This window comes from Eleutherodactylus coqui, chromosome 8, assembly GCF_035609145.1.
Source record: "Eleutherodactylus coqui strain aEleCoq1 chromosome 8, aEleCoq1.hap1, whole genome shotgun sequence".
Lineage (NCBI taxonomy): Eukaryota > Metazoa > Chordata > Amphibia > Anura > Eleutherodactylidae > Eleutherodactylus > Eleutherodactylus coqui.
The window spans coordinates 35,145,620-35,157,705 of record NC_089844.1 but is presented as its reverse complement, the minus strand read 5'-3'; the positions used below and the strand labels follow the sequence as shown (position 1 = coordinate 35,157,705).

The 12,086-nt window shown below is 43.4% G+C and overlaps 1 protein-coding gene across 2 annotated transcripts in view; it reads left to right on the top strand.

The window, feature by feature from the left end:
* The window catches only part of PRKAG3 (protein kinase AMP-activated non-catalytic subunit gamma 3), a 52,784-nt gene extending 41,641 nt beyond the window's left edge, over positions 1–11,143 (top strand). The window contains exons 12-13 of one of the 2 annotated variants that reach the window (XR_010786336.1): positions 3,454–3,628; positions 6,367–11,143. Coding sequence is in view for 1 of the 2 variants with exons in the window: in XM_066575493.1 (XP_066431590.1) it covers positions 3,454–3,547; positions 6,367–6,389 (117 nt within the window). In the remaining variant the exon portion in view is untranslated. The remainder of the gene's footprint in view (positions 1–3,453; positions 3,629–6,366) is intronic. The other variant, XM_066575493.1, reaches the window with a different exon arrangement.
* Positions 11,144–12,086: the final 943 nt, after the last annotated feature.

Here is a 12,086-nt window from a genome sequence, read left to right as displayed (position 1 = left end):
AACTTATACCAGTTGTACATATATAAGTCATGAGACAAGAACTAATATCATGTAGGACTCCCTCTAGCCCGGGGAAGTGCAACAACTTGATGTGGCATCAATTTCACAAGTAGACAGAAGATATCTGAAGGGATGTTGAGCCGTTTAGAGAGCCACCCACAGCTCTGAGGAATTCGTAAGTGCAGAATCTCTCCACCACATCCCATAAATACTTCATTGGGTTCATGTTGGGTGATCGTGCAGGCCACAGCTTTCATAGGAACTCTCCAAAAAGCTCCTCAAACCAATTCTGGACAACTTTGGCCTGATGGCACGGTGCAGTATCCTGCTGCAATATCCCATCATTGTGGGGTACGTGAAGTCCTGCAAATGGTCACCAAGCCGTGAAACATAATATGCATCGGTCCATGAAGTGTTCAGGTGGACCCAACCCATGCCATGAGAACACCCCACACCGGTATGGAACCACCATCAGCCTGCAAAATGCCTTGTTGACAACTGTGGTCCACAGCTTCATAGGGTCTGCACCACACATGGACCCTACCATCTGCCCGAAACAAGTCACCTCGCGAGGCCAGGTGTGGAGCTGTGTCCGGTGTCCTAGTGTTAATAGAGGCACTCCGGTGGGTCTTCTTCTTCTATATCCCATGGAAGCTAAAGAACGCTGCACTGACCGGCGGGGCATGGGTGTCTAGCCGCCTGTGTTAAATGTGGAGGTGATTTCTGTCTGTTCACATAACCAGCAGCATCTGGCTAGAATTGTCTGTGATCATTAAGCACTTGTGGGTGACCGTGGCATTGTCCCCTGTGGTGGTGATGCCTTCTCTGATGTATTCCCGGTACACGCGTGACTCGAGGAACTCGACTTGTGGATCGAGGAATGTTAAATGTCTGAACAACATTTTGAAATGGAACGCCCCATCCATCTGACACCCCCCATCATGCCTCGTTCGAACTGCGATCATGTCGCCTTGCCATGAGCAACCTCACTCACAAGATAACACCTCTCAACTTATATAAGTGTGGGCGTTCCCAAGTGTTACCTGAGGTAGCGCCACTTCATAATTAATTTACATACTGCTATCCTGGGACTTTTGACATGTCAACGTATATACAGAAAATGCCCAGGTTGTAGCAGCATGGTCAATATTACTACATACGGGAGATGTATAACTTATACCAGCTGTACATATATAATTATACACAGGGATGCCCAGATTGTACCAGCATGGTCAATATTACTACATATGGGAGATGTATAACTTATACCAGCTGTACATATATAATTATACACAGGGATGCCCAGATTGTACCAGCATGGTCAATATTACTACATATGGGAGATGTATAACTTATACCAGCTGTACATATATAATTATACACAGGGATGCCCAGGTTGTAGCAGCATGGTCAATATTACTACATATGGGAGATGTATAACTTCTACCAGCTGTACATATACAATTATACACAGGGGATGCCCAGGTTGTACCAGCATGGTCAATATTACTACATATGGGAGATGTATAACTTATACCAGCTGTACATATATAATTATACACAGGGGATGCCCAGGTTGTACCAGCATGGTCAATATTACTACATATGGGAGATGTATAACTTATACCAGCTGTACATACACTACCGTTCAAAAGTTTGGGGTCACATTGAAATGTCCTTATTTTTGAAGGAAAAGCACTGTACTTTTCAATGAAGATAACTTTAAACTAGTCCTAACTTTAAACAAATGCACTCTATACATTGCTAATGTGGTAAATGACTATTCTAGCTGCAAATGCCTGGTTTTTTGTGCAAAATCTACAAAGGTGAATAGAGGCCCATTTCCAGCAACTATCACTCCAGTGTTCTAATGGTACAATGTATTTGCTCATTGGCTCAGAAGGCTAATTGATGATTAGAAAACCCTTGTGCAATCATGTTCACACATCTGAAAACAGTCTAGCTCGTTACAGAAGCTACAAAACTGACCTTCCTGTGAGCAGATTGAGTTTCTGGAGCATCACATTTGTGGGGTCAATTAAACGCTCAAAATGACCAGAAAAAGAGAACTTTCGTCTGAAACTCGACAGTCTATTCTTGTTCTTAGAAATGAAGGCTATTCCATGCGAGAAATTGCTAAGAAATTGAAGATTTCCTACAACGGTGTGTACTACTCCCTTCAGAGGACAGCACAAACAGGCTTTAACCAGAGTAGAAAAAGAAGTGGGAGGCCGCGTTGCACAACTAAGCAAGAAGATAAGCACATTAGAGTCTCTAGTTTGAGAAACAGACGCCTCACAGGTACCCAACTGGCATCTTCATTAAATAGTACCCGCAAAACACCAGTGTCAACATCTACAGTGAAGAGGCGGCTGCGGGATTTTGGGCTTCAGGGCAGAGTGGCAAAGAAAAAGCCATATCTGAGACTGGCCAATAAAAGAAAAAGATTAATATGGGCAAAAGAACACAGACATTGGACAGAGGAAGACTGGAAAAAAGTGTTGTGGACGGATGAATCCAAGTTTGAGGTGTTTGGATCACAAAGAAGAACGTTTGTGAGACGCAGAACAAATGAAAAGATGCTGGAAGAATGCCTGACGCCATCTGTTAAGCATGGTGGAGGTAATGTGATGGTCTGGGGTTGTTTTGGTGCTGGTAAGGTGGGAGATTTGTACAGGGTAAAAGGGATTCTGAATAAGGAAGGCTATCACTCCATTTTGCAACGCCATGCCATACCCAGTGGACAGCGCTTGATTGGAACCAATTTCATCCTACAACAGGACAATGACCCTAAACACACCTCCAAATTGTGCAAGAACTATTTACAGCAGAAGCAGGCAGCTGGTATTCTATCGGTAATGGAGTGGCCAGCGCAGTCACCAGATCTGAACCCCATTGAGCTGTTGTGGGAGCAGCTTGACCGTATGGTACGCCAGAAGTGCCCATCCAACCAATCCAACTTGTGGGAGATGCTTCTAGAAGCGTGGGGTGCAATTTCACAAGCTTACCTCAACAAATTAACAGCTAGAATGTCAAAGGTGTGCAATGCTGTAATTGCTGCAAAAGGAGGATTCTTTGACGAAAGCAAAGTTTGATGTAAAAACAATGTTATTTCAAATACAAATCATTATTTCTAACCTTGTCAATGTCTTGACTCTATTTTCTATTCATTTCACAACGCATGGTGGTGAATAAGTGTGACTTTTCATGGAAAACACAAAATTGTTTGGGTGACCCCAAACTTTTGAACGGTAGTGTATATAATTATACACAGGGGATGCCCAGGTTATACCAGCATGCTCCATATCATTATATACAGGAGATGTATAACTTATACCAGCTGTACATATATAATTATACACAGGGGATGCCCAGGTTGTACCAGCATGCTCCATATCATTATTTACAGGATGTATAACTGTTCTCTATGCTTGTGACTTATTTTTCTATCAGGTTCATCGATTGGTTCTGGTAGATGAAGAACATCGGCCCCGTGGGATTGTGTCCCTTTCGGACATTCTACAAGCCCTGGTTTTAACCCCTGCAGGTATTGATGCCCTTAATTCCTAACCTTGGAAGGCTCTTTTCTACCTTCACCCTGCACCTCATTCTCCTCTCTAAGGCACAGGTACGCCCCCTACAGGACTTAGCAGGAGCAAACTACCGTGTGAGAATTGTCTAGAAAGCTCATCTTTGCACTTTGTACCCTGGAGGCTCAGAAACCTGCATTTATGCCGCCACATGGTTTTATGCACTGCCTGAAATCTTGCTTTACTTTTTTATTTTTCCACTCCTGCTGCTGTCCTGAGGTTTCCCTGGTTGGCTTATCTGTTCCTTCCAGTTAACGCCACTCTCAAAAAAAATTCAAAAATTGATCATTTTGCAATAGATTGTGGAGAGCGCATGTATACTTGCATGCCCCATTATTGCAATCCCCAGTAAAAAGTTGCAAAATGCTTTGGAACTGGTTTGCAAAATATATCAGGAAACATCTTAAGGGGATTCTGTCACTGGGTTCATGAAGTTTAACTTGGAATGCAGTCCAGAGTCACAGAGGACGGTCATGTTGGCTTCTGTCTGCCTGCATCATGTGGGAATGCAGACATCATTTCCCATAGGGAGAGAGCGATCACTCTGCATGGTGCAGGTGGGGAGAAGCTGGTGCGGCCCACCTCCGTGACTCGGAGCTCAGCTCAGTCAGACTTCATGAACCTGGCGCATCTCTCTAAAGTTTAGAAAAGGCATTTTCATACAAGATACACTATTAGGGACTTTGGGATTGGAGGGAGGTCCAGAGTGGTGAGTAGTTACAAATAGTGTCTCTCGGTTGGGAGGACTTCTCTCTCCTGTCCTGCATAACATAGACTTCCCAGTGATAGGAATGGAAATTACTTAAAGTGACCCTCTCGGCTTGCAGGGACAAAGGTGGCTGCACTTGTTCTCTGACAACGTGATTCACACTATGCATTCTTATGCATCAATGCTGCTCACATGAGCCACACTAGTCAGCTAAAGCAGGTATGGTGTCTTAGACTTCTGATGTATACTAGTGCACAGTGTGTTTCAGACAGGCAGAGAAACAGTGCCGCCATCTTTGTTTCTCCAGACCCGGTGGGTCCCTTTAACGTTTAAGTTTCTTTTGTGGAGGTACTGCAAGGAAAACTGATCACTGGAGGTCCCAGCAGGTGCAGCGGTTTTCTATCTGGCTATGAACACCAGACCAGTGCAAAGAGTGCACCAAAAAGTCATCAGTTCTGCCGGGTTCTGGTGTGAAAATATCGGTGGTTCACAATGGATTAATGGGAAACCTGCCTACATTGTATATTTTCAAGGGACCCTTCTAACTAGTGGGGATTCTCTATAGTGGACAACCCCTATAAAGCGAATGCTCATTTTTTAACACCATCATGTTAGTTTCTTAGAAGGATTTTCTGGGACTTGGATATTGATGACTGACCCTGAGGATAGGTCATCAATACCAGATTGTTGGGGGCTCACCACTTGGGACCCTGCTGATCAGCTGTCTGAATTGGTACCCTCACTGATCGGATATTGATGACCTAACCTGAGGATAGCCCATCAATATTTCAGTCCTGGAAAACTCCTTTAAAGTATCTTTTATATGAGATGGCGATGCATGTTTTTTCATAGAGATCTAAAATTCTGACTCCTTGCAGCCACCACTAGAGGGAGCATAGGCACTGTCTGCATGGTGCGTCATTGAGTTCAGTGTATAGACTGTATGCAGTGAGCTTCTGAGCTAGCCCTAGTGGTGGGTGCAGGCGGCCAAAATTTTGTCAAGCAAGGGCCCTTTTACACGGAACAATTGAGTTTATCGCTGGATCGTACAAGACTGAACAATAATCGTTCAGTATAAACACTGCCAGAGACTGGATGACTGAACGATAACTCATTCGCCATTCAGTTTATTGCGGCATACAAAATCTGCACCACGATCTGCCTGTGTAAACAGGCAGCCATCCATCTGTGAATGACTGCCTGTTTACTGTGCATGGAGATGAATGGCCAGAAGAGATCTGCAGCCCGCTGCCCCCTCTATTCACTGAACGATTATCTCTCCGGTGTGAAAGCATAGGAACGATAATCATTGGGACGACTGTTGGACAATTAAGTGCCCAACAATCGTCCCGTGTAAACGGACCCTAACTCTATGTATGTACAAGGGCTTTGTATTTAATTTACAGACTGCAGTCTATATTCTACTGACCGGTTGGGAGTCTATGGGGAATTTGGAGTTCTCTCTCTGCAGTCTCACCACTACTACCTGTTTCCCTGAAAATAAGACATACCCTGAAAATAAGACAGCATGATTTTCCAGAATTTTTGAGGATGCAAAATGATTTTTCAGGCTATGAGGATGCTTGAAATATAAGCCCTACTCCAAAATTAAGCCCTGCTAATAGTTAATTAAAAAAGTCAATTTAAATAGTGTCCAGGCAGCTATACATGTAAAAGAGTTAAACCTTTTTTGAACAAAAATTAATATAAAACACTGTCTTATTTTCGGGGACACAGGGTAGGAGTCATTTCTATCATGACCTCATGCTTGGGAATTGTCATCTAAGCAGTTTCCTGTTATATTCTGCAAATTAGCTTAAAACTGGAGTCAAAATGTGACAATTCCATTCCCCATGGTCCTAATAGAATAAAAGTCCAGAGATAGCCTCCCCATACACCGCACGCTTGTGTCCGTGTTCTTGCACCGTGTCCGTCAGCAATCACCTCTGACTGCCATCCTCCATACGGTTTCTGCTTTACGGGTTTACTCCTCTGCTTATGGTGTTTTCTGTTACCCATCCTGCAAACTCCGCATCTATTTCATGACATTTCTTCTGGTTTTTCCAGGTCTAGACCGCAATTCCTTGTGATGGAGTCAATGGGAATGCATGGAGTCAGCCGCATACAGGAGAATGATAGGACATTTTTATGTGGCTAGGGGGCGCTGTTTCATCAATCAAAGTTGATTTGATGGCTGATCATGTGACATACGATGACACGAGCAGCTACTTTACCGCCTGGAGGTTGTTGGTTATCAGAGACGTGAATTAGGAGGACACAAGTTTTTATTCAAGATGCATTAAAGGAATCTTGCAGTCTTGGCTTAATCTTCAGTTCTGTTCACTGTATATATTAGGATATATAACCGGATGAGTTTTGGAGACTGAAGCTGCGGATCATGATTCACGGGTTCTTGATGGAGATGTCCTTGGACTTGTGAGCAGGACTCGGCATTACGTGCAGTATGGTGATCCGTTTAGGTATATGCTGTTTACACAGTCCGCACTTATGCATATATCCCGTTCTCTTTTCTTCTCCGTACTGGCTGGTGAGAAATATTTGTATACTGAGCGTACTTTGGAAAATCCACAGTTGTCAGCATCTTTAAATACTTTCCCAGAAGCCTTTGCTGCTGCCAAGCATCATTTGACCCTCTGCTACCTTCAGTCCTCATGTGAACGTAAGTCATTCCTTTTAGGGAATTCTGAATGATCTCTCATTCAGGACCTACAAGTAGGGGGAGTAGATAGCAGTTACAAAAAGCGTCTCCCTCTGGAGGACCCAGCACATCCACGCATTGCAGACATAGTTCACGGATTTCAATGGACACTGTGTGATACTTCATTTCTTCTGTGGGGGTGCTGCAGGGAAAATGAACATTTGCTGCCCACTTTCCCCACAGATTACAGATAACTGCTGGAGGTCCTATTGGCAGGATGACTTTTGATCAGCTTATTTGTTGCCAAGCTTTCTGTTAAAAAAGGGATTTTTAAAGTGGACAAGCACTACGGAAACCTTTTTTGTGTTTGAAAAATCAATACACGCATATCTTACAGATAGAAATGATGCACTTAACGGCTTTTTTTTCTTGCATTGAGTTTTCCTTTTCATGCTTTTAAAAAACCTCCAGATATGGTTTGCAGGCTCTCCTAGATTCAAGTTTCCGTCTGGAGGGCATTCCCAGCACAGATCAGTTAGTCTCTCTCATGAATACACAAAAGCTCAGCTTCTCCTCCCCTCTCTTCTTCCAGAGGCTGTGTAGCAAAACCACGCCCACTTAATACTACACAGCTAGCTCTCCTCCTCTCTCTGGTGCCATTACCTCACATTGATTATAAGAGCTCCTGATCTCCTCCACCTGTTCCCGGCCCTGTAAAAAAACAAACACCATAATAGTAGTTTTCTCTGCCATGTACTCTGTCTTCCCCATGATCAGACAGGGGAGGAGCTGAGAAACAACCCATAAGATTTCAGTCCTCCAGTCTGCAGTGCCTTGGGAAACAATACAAGTATAGAAATCAAACAATCAGACATTTTTTATCTTTGTTTCCAAAAACACATTTTATTTAAAAAAGTGCAGTTGTATATAGCCCTTAAGCTCCACCTTTGATTAATATTGGCCCTACAACAGGTAGATGTAAGATCAAGAATCTTAAGTATATATAATTCATGACTTTTGTATTTGCGATTTTGTCTTATTATTTAGTTAGTTTTTGTTCTCTGCATTTTAGAAACTGTTTCTTCCTGTAAACCATCAGCAAGCCTTCTTACTGCTGCCTGATCTTATCGTGGCTTTTTATTTGCTCTGTTAATGGCTTGTAAGAAGACTTAAGACACCCGGCTGAAAAACACTCTAAAGGCTCCTTCATACGGGCGAGCGGATGCACGGCCCCATAGCGCACTCGCCACCATGTGAAAGCCCCATGGATGCGAGGCGTTTTTATGTGAGAACGGCTGAAGGACTCTCCCAGCGCGGCTGTCACAGCCACAGTAGAGTTCTCCCTTTGCTTTAAATGGGGGCTGCTGCTGCCAGCCCCAATGAAATCAATAGGAAATCTCGCAGAAGGATAAGACACACTGCATTTTTTTTTCGTGCTTCACATCACATCGCCATGCCGTGCAGGAAAACATCACTCATGTGTATGACCCCATTCAAAAGAATGGGTGTCCTATTTGTGCTTATTTTGAGGAAGAAAGATCTCCCCCGCCACGGCTGTCAGTTTTGTCACAACTCACAGAAAACATAAAATACCCCACTTTTTTTTGCCCTTGATGTGCAACATCGGTCTTCCTTAAAAACACGTATCTGGATTCACTCATTTAATCCAATGTGTCCATGTTCCGTGCGTATTCAGTCAGAGTACCGAAAATACGCCCATGTAAAGGGGCCATAGGAAATGCAGGGGTTACAGAGATTGCAGCGACATCCAGGCCCCGGAGCCTGAGGGTGCTTTCACGCGCCGCAGGACGTAGCCAAATCCGCAGCTGCAGAATTCCACACCAAAATCTGCAGGTCTGAATGTGGAATTACAGGAGGGTTTTAAACCACTTTCAGTTCTGCGGGAGACCCGTGTTATAAATGACGGGTCGTGATTAGGGTCACATTTTGCCTTGAATTGTAAAATCTTTGACCCCAGAAATAAGTTGGCATCTATGGGATTCGGCTGTCCATATGTGATAATATATATATAATATGTAGGTACGCTACCATTGCACTAATACTCAGGTAATCGTTTTTGTATATTACTGGGGTGAGGGTTTGGCTCTTTCTTTCGTTTTGTTTTTCTATTTGCACATAGCGCCACCTGCTGGACAACACAGTTGCAGTAGTTCTAGTCTAGATTTAAAGTTGTAGCACAATCTAAAGGGGATGACCTTCACATGTCTCTTCTCTAATTCTCTATTTCTGGCGAGGCGCAGCGATCCTGCTTTGATTCACTAGGATTAGTTTTTCTTCTTTGCCTCGTTCTGCTACTAAGTATATAATATCTTCTCTATTCCCATCCAAAGCTGCATTTACAATCCCAGGGTTGTGCTTGGCAATCAGGGTCTTTGTAAAGGGGTTTTCTGCACTCAGATGAGACCAGTTTAATTCTAACCAGGGGTGTGACTATAGTGGGTGCAGAAGGTGAGGTTGCACCCGGGACCTGGAGTCTCTGGCTGACGTCACACGGGTGTATTTGCACGCACCATGCGCTTGTTTTTTTCTGTGCATTTCAATTCCGCAAATAACACTGCAACATCCTCTATTTTCCTGAGCTTTTGCACACCAAAAGCCCCAATAGAAGTCAATGAGGATGTGCAACTAGTCGAGCAATGTGATAGGAGATACGTGAAACACTGCGTAGTTGCGCAAGAAAAACAACACATCTGCAACTCATTAGACTAATTAGCCTTTTCAATGGGTGAAAACATTGGTGCTTTTTTTTGTGACATGCTCAACTGCGCATGTCTTGCATGTGTAAAAAAACAGCAAAATATACGCCGATGCATGCGCCAAAAAGCATAGTTAAGTTTACAAATACGTGCAAATGCACTCGCGGATTGGCCTTAGGTCTCTTTCACTCGACCGTATGCGGTTTTAGGCTTGGCCGATCACAGCTAAAAATTGCATGAAGGATGAATAACCGCGATCAAGTCCGATCTAAATTCACGTTTTCTCATCCATTCACATGGGCGGCTGCTGCGTATCGACAAAAAAAGGACACTGACAGCACAGAGACCCCTCGGTCAGCAGAAATCCTCGGAATGACTGCTAATGCTTAAATAGAGGCAGTTGTCCTCTTTTTCCCTGTGTTAGACACAGCTAAACTCCCTCCCTGTCCCTATTTTTATAGCTCCCATAGAAGTCTATGGGGCTTCCAGCGTATCTAGGGAAAAAATAGGGCCACACCTACCTTGTGATGCTGCGTATAAAATGGAATTTCTTTACAAGCCTAAAAATCACCCATCGGAATGAATACATTGTAATCTCTTGACACGGCTAAATTAGCTGCGTGTGTACGGTTGTGTGAATAACGCCTAAGGGTGCATCCGTCTGGCTGAATCTCCCACACAATATCTGACCGATTGCAAGATATCGCACGTGAAAAGACCACATTGCTTGCAGTGTGTTTGACATGAGCGATTTTTCTCTCGGTCCGATCATCCAAGATTGAAAAATGGCCGCATGTCCTATTTTGGGGTGATTCTGTGTCAGAATCGCCAATTATGTCCTATGACCACAAAAAAAAATTTAAATAAATAAATCACATTGTACTTACACTTAAATGCAATGTTTCTATTTTCCCTATTGAAGCAGCATGCCAATCACATGTTGCAGAGATACAATGTTTTTCTTGCAAGACGTATGACACTCGCAGAAGAAATCGTACATTTGCAAGTATAATATCTGTCCGAATTTTTGGAATAATATCCCACTCGCTTGTGTGAATGTCCCCTCGAAGACCGCGTAAAGTCACGCATTCTAGTTGGAGGCCCTGCAATACTTTTTGCATTGGGACCCAGCAGTTACACTTCTGGTTTAACTGTACAGTTATCGTCTGAGTTCACTATCCTGGGTGCTTTGGATGTGATTGGAGGATAAAACCGTCTGAGTAAATAATCGAGTTTCATGCAGATGTGCAATAGATCTCTGACCAGCAGACCGGACTGCTCTTTGCAGTGACATCTATGGGGTCTAAACCCCCGCTTCCCAGCATGCCTTACTCTTACACCTTATACTATGTAACTACTGTTGCACTTTTTAGAATGACTTTATTGGGACTTCTGTGTCTTTCATTTCTCATCTACAAATTGTAACTAGAGGTTTTTAGAAAAATAATAAACTAATTTTGCTTTCTCATTTCTATGTGTTATTTTTGTGTTTTTTTTGTATTTCTTTAAAGCGGAGGTGTAGCTAGGTTTTCCTGCACCCGGGGCAAAGTCTCCCCCATCCAAAGTTTATGGCTAAGGCCACATAGTCCGGCTGACCAAATGCGAACAAGCTAAACCCATCTGTTACCAGCAAAATTGTGTGACCATTAGCTGCTGTGTGTGGACACAGCTTGGCAGATCATGTGACTAAGCAGATCATGTGGCCCTGAGTCCTTTAGTCACACCCCACTCCAACAATTAATGTGTTAGTAAAGGCGCAGCTCCATTAATAAACCTCCCCTTCTTTTTTATTTACACTTTTATTTTTCATATCCGTCTGAGGGCCAATGGTTCAACTAGGGTTTTTTTTTCAGTTCCAACACAGTATTAACCCATTTAGGACCAAACATTGGAAATTTACGGCGCTTGGTCCTGGGCTTTAAACCCAGCTGATTCTAAAAATAGGGCACAGGATTAAAGCCCCTGTTCTGCAGTCAAGCTGGAGCATGTCAGTTGTCAGCTGTCAGTTACAGCTGATAAACCAGAGGTGAAGGCAGGAGGGGTTTTGAACCCTTTCTGCCTTCTCCTTTCCTGAGTACACAGCGCTCAATAAGTGCTATGTACTAAAAAATGAAAGTGGAAGTATAACTTTCACTACATGAGCTGGCAGTCACGTGACCGCTAGGATTCCCTCCTACAGCAGAGCTACAGGGTTGTAGTAGACCCTGCTCAGCTCTGCCAGTGACTAGTGCCACTACAGGGGATGTTTTTCCCTGTAACTGGGGGCTCCTATGGATGCCCCAGCCACAGTTGAAAAGTGTCAAATAAAAAATACATATGAATGACCCCCAGGGATCTTATATGTCGTCATAGATAGTAAAAAAAAATAATTACATGCATAAGTAAAAAAAAATGACAGAATAAAATATAAA